A 24515-nucleotide genomic window follows, 5' to 3' on the forward strand; every position below is an offset into this window, starting at 1 on the left:
ACATTTGTAATTTCCCAACATGAAAATGAGATTATGACAAGGTAGGAAAAGTCCCAAGCTGAACACTGTCAAAACCCTGCTCTGCACTCCCATTTGGAGTGAGGAAAGAGAAAACCACATGTAACAGAAGCACTGATTTTCAGTAGAGGGTGTTGTGGCAATAACAGTCAGAAAATTACATGAGCAGCACTAAAGAGAAGGGCAGTGATGTTGCCTATCCTATAGCTACAGAACTTACAGTGCAGATGCTCCTACAGCTAGTGGGCAACACCCTGTTTGGCATAGCTCAATCCCATTTGAAGAGTATGGCAGAACCATCTGCACTGATCCAGCTAACACTTTCTGGAAAACACCACCAGAACTGCAGAAATTTTGGTGACTCTGCACTGTCCCCCTGCACTGACACAACCCTGCATTACTGGGAATCAATGTAACTCTAATCATCAAAATGACAGGTGAGGAAAGGAAAGGAGAGAATTCTGCCTTCTCAGGTTTGCTCCTCCATCTCTGCTGGGGATTCCTTTACTGCAAACAGCCTGAGTATTATTGCCATTTAAAGTAGTAATCACTCTGTCCCCTCCTCTCCCACAAACCTACTGCTGATGTTAGCACTGATCACACTAACAAGCCTTTGGGTTTTATTACTACTGATACTAATAATACTGGACACATTGCGTCTGCTCCCACCAATAACAGGCTGCAGATATGATCCCTACTAATGCCAATAATACTGGGGGATATTATCTCTGCCATTGTTGGCACTGCAGATATTATTGCCAGTAATGCTGTCAAATACTACAGATACTGTCAAGGACCAAGATTAATAATGCTGAGAATGTTACAGAACCAACCTCACTGGAAGATGAATCCCAAATGAGAATTTGGGTTTAGACAGGACATCTGTTTGCAGCCTATTACAGAAAGAAAGGGCCATGTCTCATAAGAATGCTTTTGTAAAAATTGCTGAAGTTTTTCCCAGCTGAAGATGCTGGGGCATGCTGGCAGCAGTTTGATATACTGTTTTCCTGTTATGAATTATCTATCTATATCCATCTATCTATCTATCTATCTATGTATTTATCTATCTTTTCCTTTCTCTGCATTTCTCCTTTTTTCTCCTTCTACAGTGCTCAAGACTACAACATGAGTGATACTAAGTTTTTGTTAGTGCGTCTGGATCAACCCAGTTCTCCTTCTTTTAGCTATCAATTAAGGGGTTATGAAACAACAGAAATAGTTTCATATTTTTCCCCTTTATCATTCTGGACGTTATATTGCTGTTTCTTAGTCTGGCAATGACCCTGCTGAACATGGTTGGCCTGCCATCACAGAGTACTACAACACTCGAATCATGAAGAGCCAGGAATTCCTGTTTTCAGATGCAGCGTGATATTTTAAGACCCTCACAGGTATTGGGAAAGTCATTACATGCTGCAGGATCACATCTGCCTTTGGAAGATGGTGGGTGGAAGTGCTGGGAAAAGTTTCAAAAAGAGGGAAGTTTCAGCTCCACTGGCAATGCCCACAGACCGCAAGAAATGGCACACACTGTGCTAGACAATTGGTGGTGAACTTTTTTAGTAAAATTATTTTTAAAATCGCAGGAGACAAACTCTGTCTAATCTATTACAGAAGGCAGAAGTTTTGCAATCACTGGTTAAAAACTGAAACAAAAGGGTAATGTGGTCTTAACAAGGTAAATCCTGACCATCCTTTCTTGGCATTCACCTGAGGAAGGCATATTGAGTTTTGAGGAAAGACTTGTGACCAGTAGACACTCAGAGCTGCTTCCCAGCTAGCTCTTTCTCGATGCTATAGGTTTCCCAGGCCACCCTTGCACTTGGAACCAGTATATTTGGTAGGCTGGGATTCCCACTCTTCCCTCTAACCCCTGTGAGGTTCACACCTGGCTGTCAGCGTCCATCTCTGAGCCCACCTCATGCATCCGTCTGGCTCTTTCTGTCCAACTCGGGAGTTCTGCTACATCATCTTGACACATAATTATCTCTCCTCTTCTTAATCATCTGTGCTACTGTCTAATGTAGGCACCAGCTGCAGCAAGGAGGACCTGGGGGAGGGGGTGTGCTCAGATAGAAGCTCCTCTGTCTTTCTCCCACCCTGTTCCCCCCAGCCAACACAGAGGTTGCTAACAAGGTTTTCAGAACTGGTGATTCAGGAGCAGCTTGGTACTTTTCCCTTTCTGCTGAACTGCATTCCTCACAGAGGAATGCTTGCAGCAGAGCTGGTCCAACAGAGCGGAAAGAAAGAGAGAGCAGTGCTGCTTCTTCTGCCTCCTTTAGGGAAGAACCATTCCCTAAATGCTTGGGAAGTAGATGTGCAAAGCTCACAAGGGCTTTTCAGTGTGAGAATAAACCCTGCAGTTAAGAAAGAAACTCCAACAAAGTGTTCAGAAGCTCTGGGAAATACTGAGAAGGTGTATGCATCCAGCATGAGCATGAAAGAAATACTCGCATTGGATCTCTTGACAGACTTTTCCTACTCCCCATCTCAAGTAGGAACAATCAATCTTCAGAGCTACAGAGAAGACTGCCCAGGAATGAGTGCAGGTCACTGGCTTTGCAAAACTTCCCCTCGGACCCTTCTAACCTTAGGACCTAGTCCTGCAAAGGGATGATATCTTTCAGCATTTCTGAAGGCCACTGTGAGCCCAGATAACTCAACTCACCCCTCAGCAGCTAGCTGGGGGTCCCATGTGAGCTTTCTCTGGGTCAGAAGCACATGTCCCTGCAGCAGATATCTGGGATGGCAGGATTAAGGCTGTTATCCAAGGCAGTTGCAACCATGTCATATAACTGCCACCTAAAACTCTGAGAGCTAAAGACAGGTAACATCTGCAAGATTGTCTGGTTGGTACCTTTTTGATTCCTAGTGGCATATGTGGGCACTTGGCCAACAGCAAGGAGCTGCATAGTGTCACTTGCCTAAATCAAATCTGGGATGAATTAAGGACAGACACAAAGAGTAGTTCTTACTGTCAATATATCATTGTGAAGTGTCACAGACTTAGATGGCTGCTCTGTTGTTTCTGTGTTTAATTGTACTGTTCCAAAGAAAGCTCAGGTTTTGAAGCTGGAAGTGACTGTGTGGCTGCATCTAGCCTGAACAGTAGCTAAAGCCAGATTGAGGAGCTTCATTTCTAATGAGATGTGGAGGCACCATGTTGAGAGCTGGTGATCACCACGTTGGACTGTATGAGAACAGGGATTCACAAAACTCCCAAATGACTGCCAGGAGATCTGCACAACCATTAGAGAAACGTGTCATTTAGTTTGAAATGTCTACTTCCTGTATAGGTAATGATGGGAAATGTTGGAAAGGTTTGCAATACTTGTAGTCTCTTACTCCTGACATTTTTTGACTTTGACTCAGCCCTCCCATTGCTACACTTTTCTCTTAGCTGGGCCCTACTGCCATCTAGCTGGGAAATGGATCTTCCTCTGGGGCCCGATCCAATTTCCAATGACATCAGCAAAAAAATCTTCCCATTTGCTTTAATAGAAGCTGGATTGGGTCCTTGCATCTAGTTTTACTTTGCATTAGAGAGAAAGGGAATATGATGACTGCCTTTTATTCCTAGGATTATTGTGTTTATTTGGATCAAAAACTTACAGATGTGAACCTCACCAGAACCAATGCTGAGAAAATTACTAGCAAAACCTCAAAATGCAGCATCTGTCTCAGGAGGGCTTTCTCTTCTCACCACATATCGCAGAGAACTCTCATGTGCTCTTGCACTGGACAGCCTTGGGATTACAGCACACACAGCACACTGAGCTACCTGTCCTAAGAGGTCTTTCCAAGCAACAAGCAACTCAACATACTGAAGTCAGAGCTGAACCCAACAAACTGGTTAGTCAATATTCTTTTAAAAGTTCACTTCCTGGCCCTCAATTTTAGAACAAACCAAATTAAAAGATCCAGATTTAAGGAAAAGTGTTTAAAAGCCACCATAAGAGCACCAAGACCTCACCCACCCCTCCTGACTCAGTCTATGGAGGCTCCAGCTTTTGATTCATTTCAGGATCTTTGCCCTGAATACTTCACAGCAAGTAGGAAGCAAAAGGAGATAGCTTAATCCTATTTCCTTAGAGCTTTAGTGAAAGGGTTAGAAAACAACCTTAGGGTCACAGTACTCAGAAGACCTCCTGTTTTCCTTTCAGACTGTTGCCAGCATGACAGTTCTGCTGCGGTAGATGCTACCCGTTGAAAACTGGGCCCTTGTGATCACCAGCTAATGTAGCTCATGGCACGTCACAGGGCAGGAACTTGTTTGCAAGGGGGATGAAAGACAACTCCCACATTGCTGGTGCTTCTCCGAGATGGCATTTAGTTTGAAATCGAGTGAGTCAGGGAAACCATGTTTACCCACAGTTCAAAGTCCGGGCACCTGCTGGCACCTGGGGAGTTCAGTTCCAGCCGTTTCCAGCAGTGAATGAACTTGGGATCAGCTCCAGCAATGGAGACGGCTCTCTGCCTGCTGAGCAGATGTCTGGAGACGCAGCCTGTCATGAAAGGGCCTCGGAAGAAGAGCATTCCAAGCCAGCAGGGCAGTGGCGGGGAACTGGTCTCTGTTGCTAAAACTGATCTAGCCCCTGGAGCAGCTGCAAACCTTGGCCTGAAACTGGAGCCTGTACATGGGGACAAAGAATATAAAAGGGAGGATGAGCTTCTCCCCTCCCCCTACCTTCATCACGTTTCCTCTTCTCGCCATTCGACCGAGGAATCCCCAGGATCCCGTTAATGGAGTAAGAGCCCACTGGATCATTGGAGGCACTGGAGACAGGAGGGGATGCTGTGCTGGGCACTGGACAAAAGGAAAAGGGAAAAAGGGCCATCAGGAGAGCAGCACAGCACTCAGGAATCCCCAGCTGAAAGCTATGCATGTCACCAGTCTAACAGGAAAGCCTGGGCACTAATCAGATTCCCAGTCCCTCATGCTGAAGGACTTACTCTACTGTATCCCAGCAAAGCTGCATCCCAGCTTTGCTTATCCATTTCTATACTGTGGCTTCACAGCCTTCCAGTACAGGGCCATTAATAACAAGTGTATTCCATCAAGAAGCTAAACTTTGTTGTTACATCCCAGTTCAGAGCAGGCTTTCAAGGTAACCGAGTGAAATGCTGCATAGGTCACATTCTCTAGTGACTTCATAGTCCATCCATATTTTACCAGATCATTTCCTCTCAGCATTTTTTCACCAGGAGTGCCCATGTTCTATCTTAGGCAGAATAGCCTCTTACATGCCCACCTGAAACACTCAGTGAAAAATTATCTTCTTAGCACAGGTTAGAAGCACTTCAGTGCTGGACTATTAAATTCAGTTCTCTACTAGAACAACTGGTTGGTGATACATGCTACCACCCAGATTAATGAAAATCTAGTGCCTTCTTTTTGCACTGACCAATTATCAGTAGGCAGAATGCTCTGGCCACTTGGCTGTTCAAGATTGCTCATGAATTTCCAATATATCAAAAATGACAAGTTATCCAGATTAGAAATGATCCCTTCATGATAATCAGGCCTTTAGAAGGTAGAACAGGTGGAGCTGTGCATCCAGCAGGCATATCTATTGTGTCCCAGTAATGGAGAGAATATCCCAATTCTCTTACAGGCCACTATTCATCATTCAGCTCATAAAGCACTGACCTGAAGCAATCAATACTCCCAACACAAGCCTTTCAGGATGGAGAAGACCCTTTCAACACTATCCAATGTAGACCCACACTTCCCAGTACATCCCAGAGCAATGAGAGACCCCACTAGAAGCACTATCCCAGCTCAGCCATTACATTCCCTAGACATTGCACTACTGTTCCAAGAAGGAATCATATCTGCCACTCCATCTGTTGTGATCAGTGATTGCCAGTCCAATGAGCAAGCCCAGATTAAAAGGGCATCCAGAAATGCTTTTCCATATTGGCCCAATAATTCCATTGTACTCCTGAATATGTTTTGTGTACAGGATTGTATCTACCAGCTCTGTCCCACGCAGATGAGCATTTTCCAGTAAATCCTTGTGTAGCAGCAGGTTATCCTCAATAACCAAGAGAATCTAAGAAAGTGTTAGGCCACAAATAAGCCACTGTATTTCACAGTATCCCAGAATACTGCATGTTTTTCTTGCTCTGATTGGTCACTAGATAAAGCTATGCTAACAACAGCAGACATATCCACCATACAGATCAAAAGAATCTCATCACACATCTAACACAGTATCTTTAAATAGACTAGGAGACATTTGGTCCCTGTATTACAGCCTCCATCTTCTGTTCACCTCAACAAACCAGCAAAACATCTCCCCCAGCAAAAACAAATTTGCATTTTCTCAGTGAAATACACCCATGGGATACCTGACTGCAGAGCTAGAACAATGAAGAACTTAGTTGTGAGGCAGCTGGAGTATCTTACTCATGTTTGTGTATTACTAGCGCTGAGAAATGGACCAGTTCTAGCAAAGGGAGAGGAGAGAAGAGAAATTCATAGGAAGGAAAAAGAGAGTCAGAGTAAGGACAAGAGAAAAGGTGAAGACTGGCGCTTGGACAGGACAGCAGTAAATACTTCTCTATAGGGAGATGAAGGAGAGACCATGAACGTGAAATGGATGTTAAGGCAGAATCACTTGGGCAAACCCCTACTTTGGGCTAGTTTCTCTGTGATTCACTTCTCTGCAATGTAACAGGGGAGACAAAGAATAGAAAACTCTGATTTCCATGGAGGCTTCTTTCCCCCCACCCCCTCCTCCCTTTTGCTTTGCTTAGCATCTGCTTGTCAGACTTTGTTCCCTCAACTAAGCTTCATCCCCATTTCCACTTGACCTGTCACCACCCCTCATGCCAGTCGACTTACCAATAGTATGTCCTGGTGCAGTCACACCTGTCCCACTCCCGTCTGGTGTTGGGTGAAAAGGTTGCTGAACTTTGGTTCTGATGATCCTGGAAAAGAACAAAACACATTCAGAGCTCAAATGCATCTTCTCTGTGCCTCTGCAGACCCACAGTCCCAGCTATCAGAATCTGAAGGTGTGATCTGTGCTCTTGGTGTATCAGAATGGCTTCATTTGCCTTGTGGTCCTGATCCTACTGCTTTAATAGTCCAGCTCTCAGAGAATCATCCTATTTCTGCTCTGTCATCTTTATCCCAAACTTGGGTGTTCACTGCATGAGGATGGTGTTCAGTGAGCAAGCTAGGATCTTCTGTGTGTTGACAGCTGCATTGTCATTTATGGTCTGATCTGTGAGCATAATCACAAAGCAGTCTTTGCAGCTAATAGAGACATTGCTGAATTTACAAATGGTGTAGCTTTAATTTTGCTGTCTACCTGAAAAATACCCTTCTGACTGACTAAATGCTTTGAACTGTGGAAGGCTTGCCCAAAGCCCTTGCCCTTCATAAACGAGAAGGTGAAAACAGAAGGCATCTGTAGGGAGTGGTGGTGGGATATAGATCACCAGGAAAAAGAAGTTCCATCAAACAGGGCAAAATCTGGTGTTTGTCAAGTGGTGAATGAACACAGCATGGGAACTCAAAAAGACATCACAAAGCTCATAATGTAACTCAGAATGACAATGAACTGAACTGTAATTGTCAGTGCTCTGTTTCTTGTTACATGAAATCTTTCACCTCTAGGTCACTGGTTTAAATCTAACTGAGGTCAGTGGTGAAAGAAAATAACTAGTACCTAGTACCTGACTGCCAAGGTCCCTGACTACTGGCAGATATTGGGTGTGTGTGAGTTGGGAACAGCTGTTCCGCCAAGGAACTCAGCAAATAAGCCATGACCTGTGAAGGCCATGGAGCCTAGCTTCCTTTCTGAGATTAAAACAATCCTCTCCTCTCTTCAGCCAGTCTAGTTAGGGTAAAGACTGCAGATTCTCTTCAGCCTGAGTTTCTGGAACTCTCAGCCCTGCACTCTATTAGCTTTATTTTCTTCCCAAAAAATCTCTCCAGAAAGTGAAAGCAAATAGAAGATTCTCCTTGCCCACTTGAGAGCTTAAAAATTTGTTCTAAAGAAAAAGTTGGCAAAACTTCAAAGAGCAAATGTGTGACTAGTGGGTGGTATGGCATGGATAGAGATAGGCAGAGACGTTGTGAAGGCAATTTTAAAAAACCACAACTCCTGAGAGTGAAACCTTTTTAGGAAATGAAAGAAAACATCTCACCTCAGCATGTTAGAATACTCTGCTACATGCTTGATAAAGCCTGACCAGTAGCTGGAGTGGCAGAGAGGCTGCCTGGGACATAGCTGGAGACAGAGAATGTCAAGGTTCTAGCTGGGGATGGAGGTCCAAATCCTCACTCCATCCAGATTGGTGGTACCAGATGCCCTAATCTACAGTTGTTGAGAACCTATACCAAAAAGCATCTGAAGGCCTCAGGGCCAGACTCTGAGGTCATGCAGCTTCTACTAGGTGAGGAACTGATCTGAAAACTGTGCTAGGGCAAATAATATAACTTTTTTTCTTCTTTTCTGTTTTTTTCTTTTTTTCCCTCTTGTCTCACATTCCCCCTAAAACCCCCTGAAGTGCCACTCTGGTTGTTGAGTTTATTGATTTCCCCCAGCCCATAGAAACAGAAAAAGGGGATGGGGTGCAGGCAAAGGGATGGAAATAGAAAGCTATAAATTATTTGTGACAGGAAAGCAATAGTGCCAGAGTGCTGAGCACAAGTCCCGTGTCACTATTAGATTCCTTTTAGCCTGATGACACTGTAAAAGAGGTTAAGTGTCTGATGGAATCGTACACCTTGGGGGCAGGGGCAGTCCAGGAGCAGAACAAGCCACAGAGAGCGGGTATATCAATTCTCCAGGCCAATAATATTCCCCTCATTGATCGCAACACAAAGTTCAAAAATCTCATTATAGCCAGGCAGTCCTGGAACTTTTTAAAAATCAATAGAGTGATATAATGTATGTATACTTTGTATAAATGTTTCTATCCATCCATCTATCCATCTATCCAAAATCTGCCTGAGGGTGTCTAACTTAACCTACACATTATACTGTGTTATGTTCTATTGTAGTGTAGCATAGTGAATGGATTAGAAGATTTCCCCTGCAGCCTTAGATGACATATTATAAAACGTCCTGTTAGCACTGAGGTGACATCAGACGGTTCCATTCATACTGAGATATGACATCAGATTTACCATTTGTACTGGGAGATGGCACTAGACAGCTCAGTTTCTACTGAGGGGAACCATAAGATGAGTCTAATTATACTGAGATGGCAGATCAGGCTGTGCTGAATCATGCTGCATGAAAATTGCGAAGTTTCAAAAAGCCATTTAGAGTAAAAACAGCCTGTGAAACGCTGCAGGTATAAAATGCCTGTCCATAATATTCCAAAAACCCAGGCAGGGGATGAAGAGGAAGGTTCAATTTCCTTCCCCATTCAGTTCGAGGTCTCTTGGCTGAGAACACCAGTTAGTGCCAGTTGTGACTGTGTTTACTGAGATGTGTCCATTAGGAACTGGAATGAGACTCACCAGCTCATTGCACCAAGTAGCTGTCAGCTGGTAATGATTTTCGGTCACTACCAAGCAGGGCCAGATTTCTGCTAGTGACCCAGAGGTGAAAGGCTCTGTTCAAGAACATTCCCTTCCTAAGAATGAAACTGGTTTTATGTCAAAAGGAAGTGTCCAGAACCCGTGAGCAGAGGGGAGCAGTTCTGGTTGTGCAGCCTCCAGTGGCTTAGGTCAAATAATTTTTGGCATCAAATGCACAGTGAACCTAATGAGGTCTCTGGTAGAATGTATTTTCTATGGCTAAAAGAAGAGGCAGGTCTTGAAAAGGCTCTCCCCAGCAGTGTTACTTTGCCCTAAAGTCATGACGGAACTCTAGTGTTGTAAGGAAAGAGCAGAAATTTCAGGATCTTAATGCTCAGTACAGAAGACGGCAGTGCATCCCCCTGGGTCGATTCACTTAGGGACAGTGATAAACAGCAGGCTAGCTAGGCAGCACTGCTGCTGCTTTAAGAGGCTTCGAGTGAGTCTGTCCTACACAAGACCACCTAATGAAACAGCAGATGAAAGATGAACAGAGCTGACCTGGCCCCGTAGCAACAAATGCAGCATAATAATGCTGTCTTTAAACTTCGGTGTTGCTGAAAGCTTCTCGCCCTTGCCAGGGATTGAAATACACACTAAGCCAGCTCTGCTGCCTCAAATCTAGGATTTCTGGATTACGGCTGTATAAGAGGTCGCAAAACCTCAATCACTTCTTGCTGTCTTTGATGGCTTGTTCTTGCCTTCAGACACTGGAGAAAGATAAGTGTTGCAGACTACATCCTCATCCCTTCCCAAAAGCAGAAGGGACACAAGTCCTGGCACATCAGTTAGCAGTGCTGATTCCTTGAGATGGATGCCGATATTTTCAAGCATCAATTGACCCTTTGGACTAAATTCATCCCTGCTTTAATTCCATCACAATCAGTGACTCCAATAACAGCATTTCTATTTAATTAGGAACTGGTACTTACTGTAAATTCCCATTTTTCATTTTCCAGTGGGAGATTTTTGCACAAGTTGACTACTTTGAGTTTTGGATAATATAAACAGGTTTAATACATAACCTTCTGAAGTCTCAGCAACAGGACATTTATAGATCTTTGATTGCAGTAAAGCAACTGAACTTCATTTCCCAATCTGAATTTAATATGCAATATTATCTTAAGTAATGGCATATAATGTCATTACAGTAAAAAGTATCATGCTGTGAATTATACATCCATCCTGGAATTCATGAGTTGCCATAGTTGGCTTCTAGTAACTCCTTCTAGAGTTAATACTACATACAGCACCAGCTGAAACCAGCTGCTTATTTCCAAATGCCTTTGACTTTCTTAAATCTTCAACATTAGATCATGAATTTCCAATGTTTGATTTCTATTTCATTATTTTTGTCAGTTTTAATGCAATTCCTTTTGCTGATTCTGAATACAGATGGGCAGAAAAAAATCTTCTCTTCTAGTATTACAGTTGTAACAAGCTCTAATCGAGAGAGGTAGCAAGAAATATTAGAAGTTAAAATTAGTTAAGCCAGAGTGCTTTCTGAGAAGAACTTTCATTCCTTGTAAATAAGCAAGTAGAAAATCACTTTTAAACTTGTCCAGAAATTACTTGCTGAAAGAATGACAGATCACAGAAAACTCACCTTGCTTCTCTGACATTTCTATCCAAACTCTCTTATAGCCTAACATACTCTGTGGTTTCTTCTCTTACTACGGCTTGCAGAGACTTTCGACAGTATCTCAAATAAAAAAAATCATACTAGGGCTGATCAGAGGGAGATAAGGTAGGATTGAATCATCTGGAGTCACAATTTAGCAATTCTTTTAATCCTGGAAGAACAAGATGAAGTTGAACTGAAGGAAAGATTGGTGTGTCCTGCTGCCTCAAGAAGACCTGACAGATTTCAGAAAGCACTGGTATCCTCACTTTGATCATATTCCTTTGTCGTGGATTATTTTTGAGAGTGGAAGGATACACTCAGAAGAGCACCAAACTCCTTGTAATTGTTCTGGAGTATTCATATTTTAAATGCTCCATATTAGAGGCACATTACAAGACCCCAGGGTGTGCATTACTGGGCAATTAAAGCGGTTCTTGGAAGGCCAACATTGTGAAGCTTCAGCCTTTTCTCTGCAGTGTGTCCAGGGGAGTCTGTGATGGCCAAGGCACACACACCCTGCTGTGCTGCACTACTTAATTAGTGCCGGGCTGCACTGCTGAGCCACGGGCTGTGCCGCCGCTGCGCGCAAGGCAGCCTGCGGGGGACGCGGAGCAGGGCTGAGCGAGACAGTGAAGCCTGCTCTGCATCCGATGGCTTCCTACAAAAGGGCTTGTGACCATCCCAGTGATGCTGGCAGAGAGGGAGAACATGGGATGAGAAGAGGCAGCTTTGGGGTCTTTGGTGAAAGCCCCCATGGAACCAACAATATCCCACCTGCAGATTGGTGCTGCAGAGGCATAAAGAGCTCTGAATGCGGCTTCGGTTCAAATAGGAGACAGTCTTATGTTTCTGTGCATAGGATGAAACACAGCTGAATTCACAGTTGAGCAAAAGAAGTGGGGGAGGGAAAGACTTGTTTGCACAAAGTTCAAAATGGAAAGCAAGCTTTGTAATGTGGTGAGGAAAAACAGCCAAGGGATTTGGGGGAGAAGGAAGGGAAATAGAAAGTCTGATAGTTAGAGCCTAATCCGATTTAGGGAAGGGCTTCAGTTCTTGCTCTGTCATGGACCTCTCATCAAGAGTTTGGACAAATGGCATTTCTCTCTGTGCTCTGTTTCCTGCCTGAAGTGTGAAGATAGGAGCTTTGCCGTGCCACCTGGGGCACAGTGAGGACAGCTGGAAGGAGGAGTGAAGGGCTCAGACTCTCTAATAAACAGGGGCCAAGTAAGTGCTTCAGCGAGCTGTAGCACAGTATTGGCTTCATTCTCCTGCTTGAAGCAGAAGTGACATGTACCCTGCTGACAGTGGCGGTACGTGAAGGGAAATAGGCAAAGGCAACAAGAATTTTATTTCAGCTGCACAGGCTTTGGTGGTCGTGTTTGAATTTGCAACAGCAGATGTAATTGGGAAGATCAGAGCTGCAGTTGCTACATAAAAGCCACAGCATAATTTCTCCTAGGAAGCAGGGTGGGAGCAGTAGAAGCTACTGCTCTCAAAATCTCCTGCAACACGTAAAACCCTCAGAACAACAGCTGACAATGTCAGGAGCAGCAGACTCAGCTTCCTCGCTAGCTGGCCTGGGGCTCTGGCACTCCCTGCCAAGACAGCAGAATGCCTTCAAACCCTGCCATATTCAGGGGCCACAAGCAATATTCACACATTCAAACTTGTTCCTATCGTGAAAATTGCATTTTCTTCTCCCTACCTTTTGGAAAAGGAGAGAGAAGAAGGGTCATCATGTACTATGTTAGTGTATAAGCACAAGTATGACAGATAAATTAGATTGATTAGATTGATAGTCCTAGAAGGTGCATGAAGAGGGATTATCTGTTTCCCCAAAGCTTCCAAATAGGTGAGAGGTCGAAATGGAGATGCCTTACATATCTCAAAACACAATCCCAGCCCTCTCTGAGAAGAATTGACTCTCTATCTGCTGTTAATCTGTGCAGGTCCATCAATTTCACTGAGGCTATACTGACATCATCCCTGCAGACATGGGCACAAAAGTGTCACTTTGTTCCAGGTTCGCCTGCTCACTACAAACATGAGAGAAAGCCCAATCCTGCCCATTTCTCTCACTGCATTTCTTGGCTGCACTCTAAGAAGACACACAATTCACAGCATCAGTTTTACTATCTGAAGGGCTTAGAGAGGAGCTAGGATTTTTTTTGTTGTTTTAAATCAGTGACCCATGATGACACCATATGGTTTTATTTCATTTAATTTGAGCAGAGCATTAACGTTCAGCTTCTAGCAGATCTCTACCCATTCCAGTTCTGCTGTGCTATATGGTACAAGTGCAGACATAAGGAAGAGGGGTGGAAGGGAAGAAAGGTGAAGATGTCTGCCTTCTGAGAGTAGGTGTGCCAGGCAGGAGGCTGGCCTGCCCCCTCATTCTGCAGAGTGGTAACATACAACTTCATGCCCCTGGTACTGGTGACTGACAGCGGTCAGCCCCATGTGTATACATTGCCTAGCCTGACCTCCTAGAATGAATTGCTGCATGAGGCTGTAAGAACCATTTTCCCACCTGGGAAATAGGTGTAGTTGAATAGTTGCTGTGTTATGCAAAGCTGTGGCTACAGAGCCATCAGAACCCAGGCTGGTTGGCTTAAAGCTGGCTAAAATATGTCTACAAGAGCTGCTCTCAAGCAGTGACTGCAGCATAGAAATGTCCTCAGGCATTTCTACTTTTCTCAGGTGTTTCTACTTTTATTACACTCAGTTCACGTCTGGAAGGCTTTCTTCCAGAAATTCATTAAAATCCAAACATCTAGAAGATATCATACAGTTAACAAAATATTGGAAGCAAACGATCCTGGGTTTTTGACATCTTGGTTTTAAGGTGAATTAAGGAAATCTTAAAGGACCAAAAGAGTTCTACTGGTCTTGGACATAGAAACACAGGCCTGGGAGGAACCACCTGGGTCATCAGTTCCAAATTTTAATACTATAGGCAACCACGGAGCAGACATTCAGCTCAGAGCATCCATCAAAGTATCCATCAAAGCAGCTACAGATCTACATTTCCCCCTCAACAAATTTATAATCTCTGCAACAGAAGACCAAAAGCTACAAAACCAACAAGCCACAGGAAGAGAACAGGAGAAAAACATTGCCAGTTGCTGAAGTCCCTTTCACTAGCAAGACATTTCTGCCATGAAAAGGCCCAAAAATTTTTGAGCTCTTAGGAATGAATTGTTTTCTGATTACACCTACACTGCAGTGATGTGTAGTTCAGAGTGTCAGCTCTGCAGTTCAGGGTGTCATCTTCTGTTACCTCTAGACTGGCTGGCTTGGGTCCTGCCAGCAGTGTTGCTGCAGCAGCATGGAGCTGGCATGGGGCACAGCCCCACAAGCTGCCAGCACACAGTGACTGCCATGCGGAGCGGGCTGGAGCTGTCAGAACAGCGGCTGTACCAGCAGGTGAGTTAAGAAGACCTACAGAAACACATGGGCTTGCTAAGGTTAAGTATCTTAATCTGGAGTATGGGAACTTTTAATTGAAAGCTTTGCTTTGAGCCCATTTCCAGTTATTAAAATTCAAGAGTCTGTGCTGAATTCCTTGTGGACATTCATTTTGATTAACAGAAGACATGTGTGTACTAGGAAGGGAGTCTTGAACTGGGAGGAATCAGATAAGTGTAGATAACATTCTCAGCCCTCTTCCAAGTTATGCCATACCTGGTATTTTGTGTAAAGCCTCAGATCTTGAAGATAAACAATTAGTTCAGCTTTCATTTAATACCAAGGTATTTCTGGCCTTCTTAACTGCAGGGACCAGGTGGAAGTGGGACCTGGCTGCCTCCCAAGGGGCCAGAACTGGAGGCAAGGGAAAAAAAAATCTTATTTACAGCATTGGGAATTTTATGCCAGTCTCTTCATTTTGGAGGTTATTGACTCGAGACTTTTTAACTTTTGGTTTTGGCAGTATTGTGTATTAGCAGTGTATTATCTCTGCATCCTTCAGAGTGCTGCACTGCAGTATGTGCTTGCATGTGTTGGATAAGTAAATGATCCCCTTTATAGGGGTGTCATTTTGTGTGCCTCCCTTATGCTTGTCAGGACTGGGGAAAATTTTCACAGTGGACCCTTTACCATGACAAGATTTTTGCCAAAATTAAAAAAAAAAAAACAAACGGTGCTGAGAATGTGTCTGTTTAATCTAATCTTATTTTTACCTTGGGTTTTAAAGAAATCAATGAAGTTGTAAGAAGAATGTAAGTCTTATTAGAATGGCAGAATTGTGGGTTTTCCCTTTTTCAGGTGAATTGGTGACTATGCTAAAAAATAAAAATAAGAATAATATGTTTCTATTTTATTGAAAAAGCAGGTTCCAACTGCACTGAAATGTAGCTATAGAATTTTAATAAAGTTCTGATTCAAAACCACATTGAAAATACTCCATTTTCAATTGAATCAAATCAAATATTCAAGAAGCCGAATCTTTCCCTTCCTGTTCTAGTCCTTGTTGCTCTTAGTATAATTTTTTCCTTGCTTTATCATGCTGCCCAAAGCAGTTAAGCACAGGTGAGCACTTCAGGGTGTGAGTCTACATGGCTCCCAGCATCAAGTTGGTGCCTGTCTCTGTAGAAGTCTCTTGTCTAGTTTTCATATTTATAGGACAAAGCCAGCTTTATATAGTGAAAAGATAATTCTGTAACCAGTGTGTTTGGCTCATGTAAGTCATTGTCAGGCCTAGTGTTTAGAGATACAAGCTGTATGTTTATGTGTCCGTATTGTGTTGGCAAATGCATTAACATTTGTTTCTTAGTATGTTTCAATTCACCACACAGCCAGCATACTTTTTTATCTTCACCTGTAGGTCTGCATTTATGACCATGGCTACATGGAGTTAGACATTTGGGTCACATATTATATATGCAGGCTGCATGAAGAATTAATAAATATTTGTTCAACTATTTCAAGTTTTAACAGAGTTTTGTAGGAAAATATTCAGATGTGTGGCTTGTAACCATCTTCAGCTTTCTATATGGATGTTTTTGTACAGCACATACTTATTACAAATAATAAGTCACAATCACCTAGCAGTAGTCTTTAACAAGGCTATCATATTTATGATGTAAGAGCTAATGTATCTGAATACTGATACATAATTAATGTGGAAACTTGTTGTGTTATAAGGCCCATACCAGTGCGTACATTTGCATAGTTGTGTCAGTTTGTGAATGCAGATCTGCTCTATTTTTAAAAAACATATCTGGCTTCCATCAGATTAACTGCAGAACTGTGGGTTTCTGTGAGCCTTCCATCCTTTTCTGTTACTGTTGCAGTGGTTGGTAGAGTACCCTAGCCTCTGGGTACCCTTTTCCTGGCTCCTGGATAAATACAGTCTCTGTCCATAGGAGTTAGCAGTTTGAGGGTTTATCTACATAAGGCTCTGCAAAATAATTTGAATTAACTGAATGTGTGAAATTAAAGTAGTCTAGTTAAACTGCATTACACCTCTGACTCCCTTGTTTAGAATTAAGGCAGCTTTAATTTAGTTTAGCTTAATTCACTTTGGAAATGAAGTGAACTAAATTCAATTTAGGACACTCAAATTTTGAATGAGCACCTGAACAATGTTTTAACGCTTTTAACCAATGTACTTGCAAAGTTAATTCAGATTAATTTTCCTGTTTGCCCCTGTGTAAACAAGCCTGTTTCCTATTCCCTCTCAATGAAACCATCTCAGCTGAGACTCCTTCAACAACTCCGAATTGACAACCAACCTCCCAAGAGGAGCAGTTTAAATGATCCTCCCACAAGTGTTTCCTTATCCCTACATCCCCATGCAGGCAACTTTTCTCCCAGTGAGCTTTAGTGATCTCTAAGACTGATTTGTCTAGAGCTTGACTTGCTGAACCAGGCACTAGCTGGGGTAAACACAGAAGAGATGCAGCAATTGTTTAACACTATCTGAAGACCTGAGTTATAAATATTTAATTATTCAAATTTTGCAGTTAAGGATTTTGCAGTGGAATACGGTATTGCAAATTATGGTGTATTATTTCTGCAAATCATGATATTCTAGAGAATTTTAGTGATTTTATTCAGTTCCATTATTTCAAAACATGGTCCCCTTAATCTGAATCAAGTACTTGTTCACCTAATGAATCAGAATGCCTCCAGCTGTAAATCAACATGTATTTCATTTTTTTAATCTAACTTAAGTTCAACAAGATCAGATGCAATCAGGATTCATAGGCAGAGGAATAGAGAAGGACGTAGGCAGTGGTATTTAAAAAACTATACTCCCTTTACATTTTTTCTAGAATTTATTGTAGTCTGAGAAGACAGGAGGTAGCATAAGGTGAGCCGAAGGTTCTATCGTGTCATTTTTAAAAGGCAATTGCAAAATCAATCATGAACAAAATAATCTTAGAAGTAAGACAGAAGCATATTTTAATGCAAGAATATTACTATTTTTAAAGCATCGTTATGGAAATTTCATCTTTTTCATTACCTTCCTTAATTTTAAAACACACTGTGTATTTGGTCAAAAGATACCTTACAAAAGAAATGCTCTCAAATATCTTTATCACAATGCAAAAAAGCCCTTGAAAAATTGCCTTTTGGAAAATCTCATCTCAGAAAACAGCTGCCCTAAGATTTTGCTAAAAAGTCAACCAGACAAACAAAAAACCCAAAGAAACCAGAGAAAGCCACTTAAATGTCCCAAGCCATGCAGTACTGTTTGATTAGATGGTTAGGCTATACTCTTTTGTGCTGGTTTTTATGGAGTTATTGCTTATGAATAATGTTTTTGATGGCTACAGCAGTCTCAGATCTTTGACTGATAGAAAATTAGCATGGTTTCACTGAAACAGTCACAGTATAAGGCAATAAGGAGACAGTCCTATATATTAATATGCTTGTGCAGAATGCACTTAAGTGTATGTGGGCATCCATTTATGTGCAGCTAGCTAAGAGGATACCACTATAAGTAAAATCTAGGCTTGCAGAAGCAGTGACTTTCAGTGTGGCTGTGCTGCTGTACGGGGCTGTACTGATGGATCTGTGTGTGTGTGTGTGCTTGTGCGTTTGTACAAGCAGGCCATTGCAGGTCTGTCTGTCTGCAGGTGTGCTCCTGCTTCTGTGTGTGATCTGGCTGCGCTGCTTTCTGAATATCAATGACCTTAGTAAAAGCATGTATGTATTTGTATCTGTGTATGCATCTATCTGCATATGGATGGGCTTGCACGGTGTTTATAGATCCATTTCTTTGTGTGGTTTGTGTGTCCCTCCTGTGAGATGGATTCCTTCTTGAGGCCTGATCTTGGCCACTGTGAGTGCTTTTGTTCCTGTAAAAGGCAGTCTCATTCAGTGGCAAAAACACAAACTGGGCACCAAGAGACCTGGATCCCCGTTGGTGCGTTCTGTGAGTGAGCAGAATCTTTTAAATCACTCTGTGCCTCTGTTTCCCCTTCCAGCTTTTTATTTGACTGAGACTGTGGACACACACTCCCTCCTATGCCCTACGTGAATGGCTCTATCTAGTTCAGCCAAGATACTGAGTCCTGAGAGGACCTTCTGATGCTATGCCACTGCCTCACAGTAACATTCATCTGTGCATGTACCTGCCTTTGTGTGTTCGTGTTTGGGGTGTCCATCTGTGTACTTTGTGGCTGGCTATTTGTAGGTTTTATCTCCCCCGTGTACAAACAGAGCAGGGAAAGATGGAAAGGAAGGAGTTATTAAATGCCAAGCGGATATGCAATAAATCCCATTGATTTTACAAACTCCAGCTTGTCTTCAGTCTCTTTCCGTTCTTTATCCTGGGGGCATTGCAACAAAACCCTATTTTAAATACCTTTTCTTTGCCTTCCTCCTTCCCCCTCCTCTCACTCCCAAAAAAGTGTCAATATTTTATTTGGATTTTTAACTTCGCTCCATAACAGTTGTTTGACCTCCTGACTCATGTGAGTCACATAAATTCTGTGACTTTATTCAGGAGCCATGTTCCTTCTATTGAATAAGCAATTTGGGAGGGTGAATTAATGACTTGTGCTGTTGCTGGAAAGTCCCTGAAGAAATATTAAAATTGCTTGCAGACTGAATCAATACTCACTGAACACCCGGCATGAGGACCTGGGCTTTTTAATGGCTACAAGCAGCGGCACTGGGTAGAGGAAGGGGAATTCCTGTACACATCACGCACGCAGGCACACACAACCAACAGCAGCCTTTCCCCAGCCTTGCTGGCTGTTTCAATAACAGCATATTCTTGTGCACACAACCTGCTATGAGCTGATGCCGGCCATGCCAGGGAAAGGACTTACAGTCTGGTTCCCCCATCTCCCTCCCAAGAAGATCATGCAGGATTTGCAAAAGCTGGCTGTTTGGGCTGTGTGTTAAGCGCTTGGGTTAGCATGGTCTGGCACAATCTGCAAGGCATGAGGAAGGTTGATTATTTGTGGCATTATGAGCATGTTCTATGTGTCACTTTGCTTTTTTCCTCTCTAAAGAGGAAAGACAGTAGTGCTGTGGTAGGTTTGGTGTGTTGTTGTAGTTTGGGAAGAGGATTTGGCTGTTTTGCAGATGCAACATCTGTGAGATGGTTCTGTGGCTTTGGGTGCTGAACAGTATTTTCATCTGTCCACGGTGTGAATTTCTTTTGTTTGTGATTTTCTGTAGGATTTCCTTTCTTATATTGGCTTGTGTTTTGGTGAGTCTTGAATGTCAAGCACCCCTGCTTGTGTTAAGAGTGCCTGCATGATACTTTTGGCCACTGAGCAGGTGTCACTTCACTAGATCAGTCTATTTCAAGGCTGTGGGTGCAATCCTGAACGGTTCTGAGTGCCCTGGGAGTCCACCAGCCTCACTAGGACATGAATGTGCTCGGTTGTGCTGCTCAACAAGGCTGTTACTATTTGCTGCTCACTAGGCTGACAACTGCCAGATTTTGTCCATACCCTAAGACCCCTCTGGCAAGGGTGGGTTTTGTTACCACAGTTTTCAAGCCTCCTTTGAGAATGTGGCCCCATGTTTTGGTGTTTTGCCCTGTAGTCGTGAATGGCTGTTTTGTATTCGCTTGTTGGGCGGCTGTTATTGTGTATTAACACCAGGGTGGGTGTGCTTTGTATGACCGCATGTCTGTCTCATTGATTCCATCAGTATTATTTTGTAATCGTGTGATTGAGTTAGTGTGCATTTCAGGGCTCCTGTGTATTGAATAATGATGTCAGGGATTGGGTTGTTTGACTGGGTAATGGTCTCTTTTCAGTGTTGTAAGTGAATGTGTCCTTCTCCTGTTTCCCTGTCTCGGCTGGGGCAGGATCATTTACACTAGGTGATTCCTTAAGATGCTCACATGCGTTAAAGAATATCCCTTTGGCTCCCAAGCTGTCCTTGCCAGTGGGGCATGCCGAAGGTAGGTCTCTCATGTGTGTGTATGACACATGGGGTGGCATGTCTGGCTGGTTCTCAGCTGCATGCTTCGAGGTGTGTGTGTCTTCTGGTGTAACTCAGGGCTTTTGCTAAGACCTTTCAGTTACATTTTTGGATGAGTTTCTTCAGAATTACGAGCAAGACTATACTATGCAGTTTCAAATAGATTTGACTGAGTCAGTGAAAGGATCTATAAATTACTACATGTCTTCAGTGAAGCACACACTTGCCTTTGCAAGGGTCTTCTTGTATGACTTTCTACATTAATGCATAGAAGGGCATCTGTGTCAGTTAACAGATGCCTCTGATCTGTGTGTGACTGACTAGCAATGTTCCCAAGTCTGAACTGACCTGGTTCTCTCAAATATGTAAGAAAGAATGAGATTCTGTGTCAGCAGCATTTAGCAGTAAATATATGTGTTAAATTTTAAACGTACAATGAATCTCTGGGTTTGTGCAATGGCTTCTGACTTGTGCGGATATTGTGCAGTAATGCTTTAAGACAGTGTGGCCACATTTGGTCCCTTGGAAATGAACAAGAGAGTTCAGTTATTTTTCAGCTGATGATTATGTGTCATTGCTGCATGAATTTATTTGCTCTGCGCAGGCAATGTGTTTGGCACTGGGCCTGTTCTGTCCTTCCCCAGCTATTAGGATTTAGCCCAGTAGCAGTCACATCCAGACAAAGTCTAAGAAAAAGGCTGTGAAAGATCAGAAAACTTCCAGAGAGAGTTGTCAGTTGTACCCTCTCATCAAAATATCTCATCAGGGGAAGATCTATGACCTGAGTCAGGCCATCTATATGGCTGGGATTTAGCAAGCCAGTGAATTTAGTTTGTATTTTTCAGTGAGGTTGCTAACAGGTAACTCCTTACTCATCCTTGCATTAGCTCAAGCCTTGTTACTTCCCTTGCTCCCTTGTTTGTGCTCTCACACTGTTTTCTCCACTTTCTCCTCTGTATTCTGGCCTGAATTTGACCTTGAACAGATTACATGATCCTTAGCCCACCTAGTGCTTTACCACCTCCCACCCCTCACACTGGGGTAGCAGCATCAGGGTAGTAGGGAGAAGGGGAAAAAATGAGGGAGTGAGGAAGGGAGAGAGGGAGGGAAAGAGGGAGAGAGACCTGTTTGAAAAATAATTGGAGGCTGTTAAACAGAGGAGCCCAGCATATCACTCTAGTAATGGAAATAAATTCCATTGTATTTGCATTTTAATTTTCCACATAAACAAAGGCCCGGAGTGAGCTGGCTTCGCCAGAATCACCGGCCAGAATTTAATTAGAAATGAAAAGTTTATAGGGTCCTCTTTAATGCGATTAATGCACAGTTAACATTTATCACATACATATGCTGGAATCGCCTTTTTTAAGCAACCACCGGCCATGAAATGAATTTCTTTTCAACTTTTTTAGCATGCGTGAGGAAGGCTGTCTCTGGTGAGGCGGTCCAGTGAGCACACTCCTGACAGCTTGGTAAACTGCAGCCCACAGAGGCTTAGTAGCCCCCATCCTCACTGAGGAAAGTTCAAGGTGGCTTAGAGGGAAGCATGGTCTAGTGGTTAAAGCCTGAGGTTGGGAGTCAGGGGATCTGGGTTGTATTCCCAACTCTGCCACATGCTTACTGCATGACTGACTTGCTCTCAGCGTCTGTTTCTCTGGGTGTTAAAAATAAAAGAGAAATCAGCTGGAAGAAGATATCTCAGTCCCAGACCCCTCCGTGTCTCAGTCTCTCCAGCAACTTGCCCAGCCCTGTTGTATGGGATCTGGATTGGATCCTGTACTGTGCTGACCTCTCAGCTCATCTCCTTGTGCCAGCTGCAGGGACAGGGGAACATCCACAGAGCTTGCCTGATGTGAGAGTCTGGGCCTCCTGGAGGGACTTCTTTACAGTGCCCCAGCTGCCTGCACATTCATATGTGTCTCGCATGGGCATGGTTCCTATGGATCTCACATTGCTTCTGTGAGATACACATCTTCCTGCCAAGGAGCATGAATCAGGAGTGGAACAAACTCTGCCTTTGCAGTGCGGGTGCCCTGGCAGCCCTGCCATGAACACCTGTATTCACTGCTGAGACAGCTTCATGTTTCTTAAGGGGATCCTCACATGCTGGTTTGGTCCCAAACACCACTAAGAACAGCTTGTGAGATACTGGGTCTGCCAAGCCTGAACTTCAGATACTAACATAAACCTACTCAGGAGTAGCTACCAGCCTTGTGGATGGGGTAATTATGCCTCAGTCATCCTGGGAGCCCTGAGCGGTTGCCCTGTGAGTACTTATAAAAAGCTTGAGCTTGTCTGCATATGGATGCTAGGGAAAGCAAGTCTAAATAAAGAAAAATTGTCCATATCCTTTCCTTGCTGAGCGCAACGATGAGATAAAAGACCAAAGGTGAACATCTCCCCTGTGAATATGTGCCCCTGCCAGAGCCAGGAGGGTATCAGACTTGTCACCTCCCTGCCTCCTCATGAGTCCCAGAGGAGACCGTGGTCCCTTCCTTATGCCCCCTTCCCTGCTCTGGCTGTGTGACAGATAGGCTACAGCCCCCATCTACTCCTGCACTTCCTTCCCAGTCTTGCAGACAAGCAGAGTAAATAAACCAGGCCCATGGACACAGAGTGTTAGCATGTTAGGGACACAGCAGGGGAAGGAGGAACATGAAACCTCTATTGATCCCTTGAGGAATGATGTCCCTTCCTTATCTTATCAGATTCGCTTCACTCTTCAATTATAGTCTGTTGAAATTGGCCTCTTAACCCAAACAAGATAACCTGGGTAATGAGGAGAAGAGTGCAAGGGGAGGGGAGATGGGAGAAGGGCAGAGTCCAGTGCATTAAACTATAGATATAACTAGGGAGGGGAGATGGGAGAAGGGCAGAGTCCAGTGCATTAAACTATAGATATAACTAGAAATATCTCCTTTAGTGTAATCTCCTCTGCCCCCACTATCCCCAGGTATCCTCTTCTTGCATCATATGTCAGGTGAACTACCATACATCCACTCCCTGACAAATGTATCATGCCATATACACCCCTCATTCCCTCGGCTGCACTTGGTACGCACAACAGGCACTTGTCCCTACATTTGTACATGACGTGTATCTGCCCTGCCATACACCTTTAGTGTTCAGACATGTCAGCAGATGCCCCTTTGTCACACACACGCTTGCACACGTGTTTGTGCTACTGATGCTGCTCATCTCACCAGCTGTGTTTCCTCAGCACATTGGTGGTATGGCTGCCAAAGCACCTTATCTCCATGTCTGTCCAAAAGAACTGCTGACAAAGATATGAGCACTGCTAGGAGTCCCCCCTGCATCTGCTTATAGCCATAGTTCATCAGTGTGTTTACAAGACTCTCTGGCCATCAGGAAGCAGTCACACAGAATCCTGTGCAGAGTCCCATGTATTGCCGTGCCTTTGCTCACCACTGTGATTCCCTGCATGTAACTGCAGAGTTGTGCTGTTGTTTCCATGGATAAGACTATTCTTAGTTCTTACACAGACCAGTAATACCTACTTGCTTTAAGTCTATACTCCCAGCTGGACATGTTGTCCTAGTGATATGCCCATGCTCCTCCTTGTACACATGTCATGGGGTATAGGGCATGTCTCGCCCAAATATCCATACAGCGAAGATTGTCTGATGGAACAATAGAGACTCAGCGGTTTATCTGCACAAACGCACCCAGGTTTCCATGCTCAGATTACTTCACCGTGCACAGAGTGATCCTGGAGCACATTCAAATGGTGCAGAAGGTGCTTTCATTTTGGAAAGGTGGTGCTCTGAACAGTGCTAAGGCTTCATTTACAGGGCTGGCATCCTCCTCATGCCGGCTTCAAAAGACTCTATTCCCCAGGATCACTTTATCCCTTGTCCTTCACTGTGCCAGGGGCATTTCCTTGTACACACATGCACCTGAAATGGGCCA

The 24515-nt window shown here is 43.6% G+C and overlaps 2 protein-coding genes across 14 annotated transcripts in view; one reads left to right on the plus strand and one right to left on the minus strand.

The window, feature by feature from the left end:
* The window catches only part of LOC138112768 (uncharacterized), a 212212-nt gene that overhangs the window by 151662 nt on the left and 36035 nt on the right, over nt 1-24515 (plus strand). The window lies entirely within an intron of this gene.
* The window catches only part of PAX2 (paired box 2), a 105669-nt gene that overhangs the window by 50829 nt on the left and 30325 nt on the right, over nt 1-24515 (minus strand). For all 13 annotated transcript variants that reach the window (XM_069019493.1, XM_069019496.1, XM_069019495.1 and 10 more), the window contains 2 exons: nt 6869-6954; nt 4706-4825 (listed from right to left, as the gene is read on the minus strand). In XM_069019493.1, coding sequence (XP_068875594.1) covers nt 4706-4825; nt 6869-6954 — 206 coding nt within the window. The remainder of the gene's footprint in view (nt 1-4705; nt 4826-6868; nt 6955-24515) is intronic.

Source organism: Aphelocoma coerulescens, chromosome 6, assembly GCF_041296385.1.
Source record: "Aphelocoma coerulescens isolate FSJ_1873_10779 chromosome 6, UR_Acoe_1.0, whole genome shotgun sequence".
In the NCBI taxonomy this organism is placed as follows: Eukaryota; Metazoa; Chordata; class Aves; order Passeriformes; family Corvidae; genus Aphelocoma; species Aphelocoma coerulescens.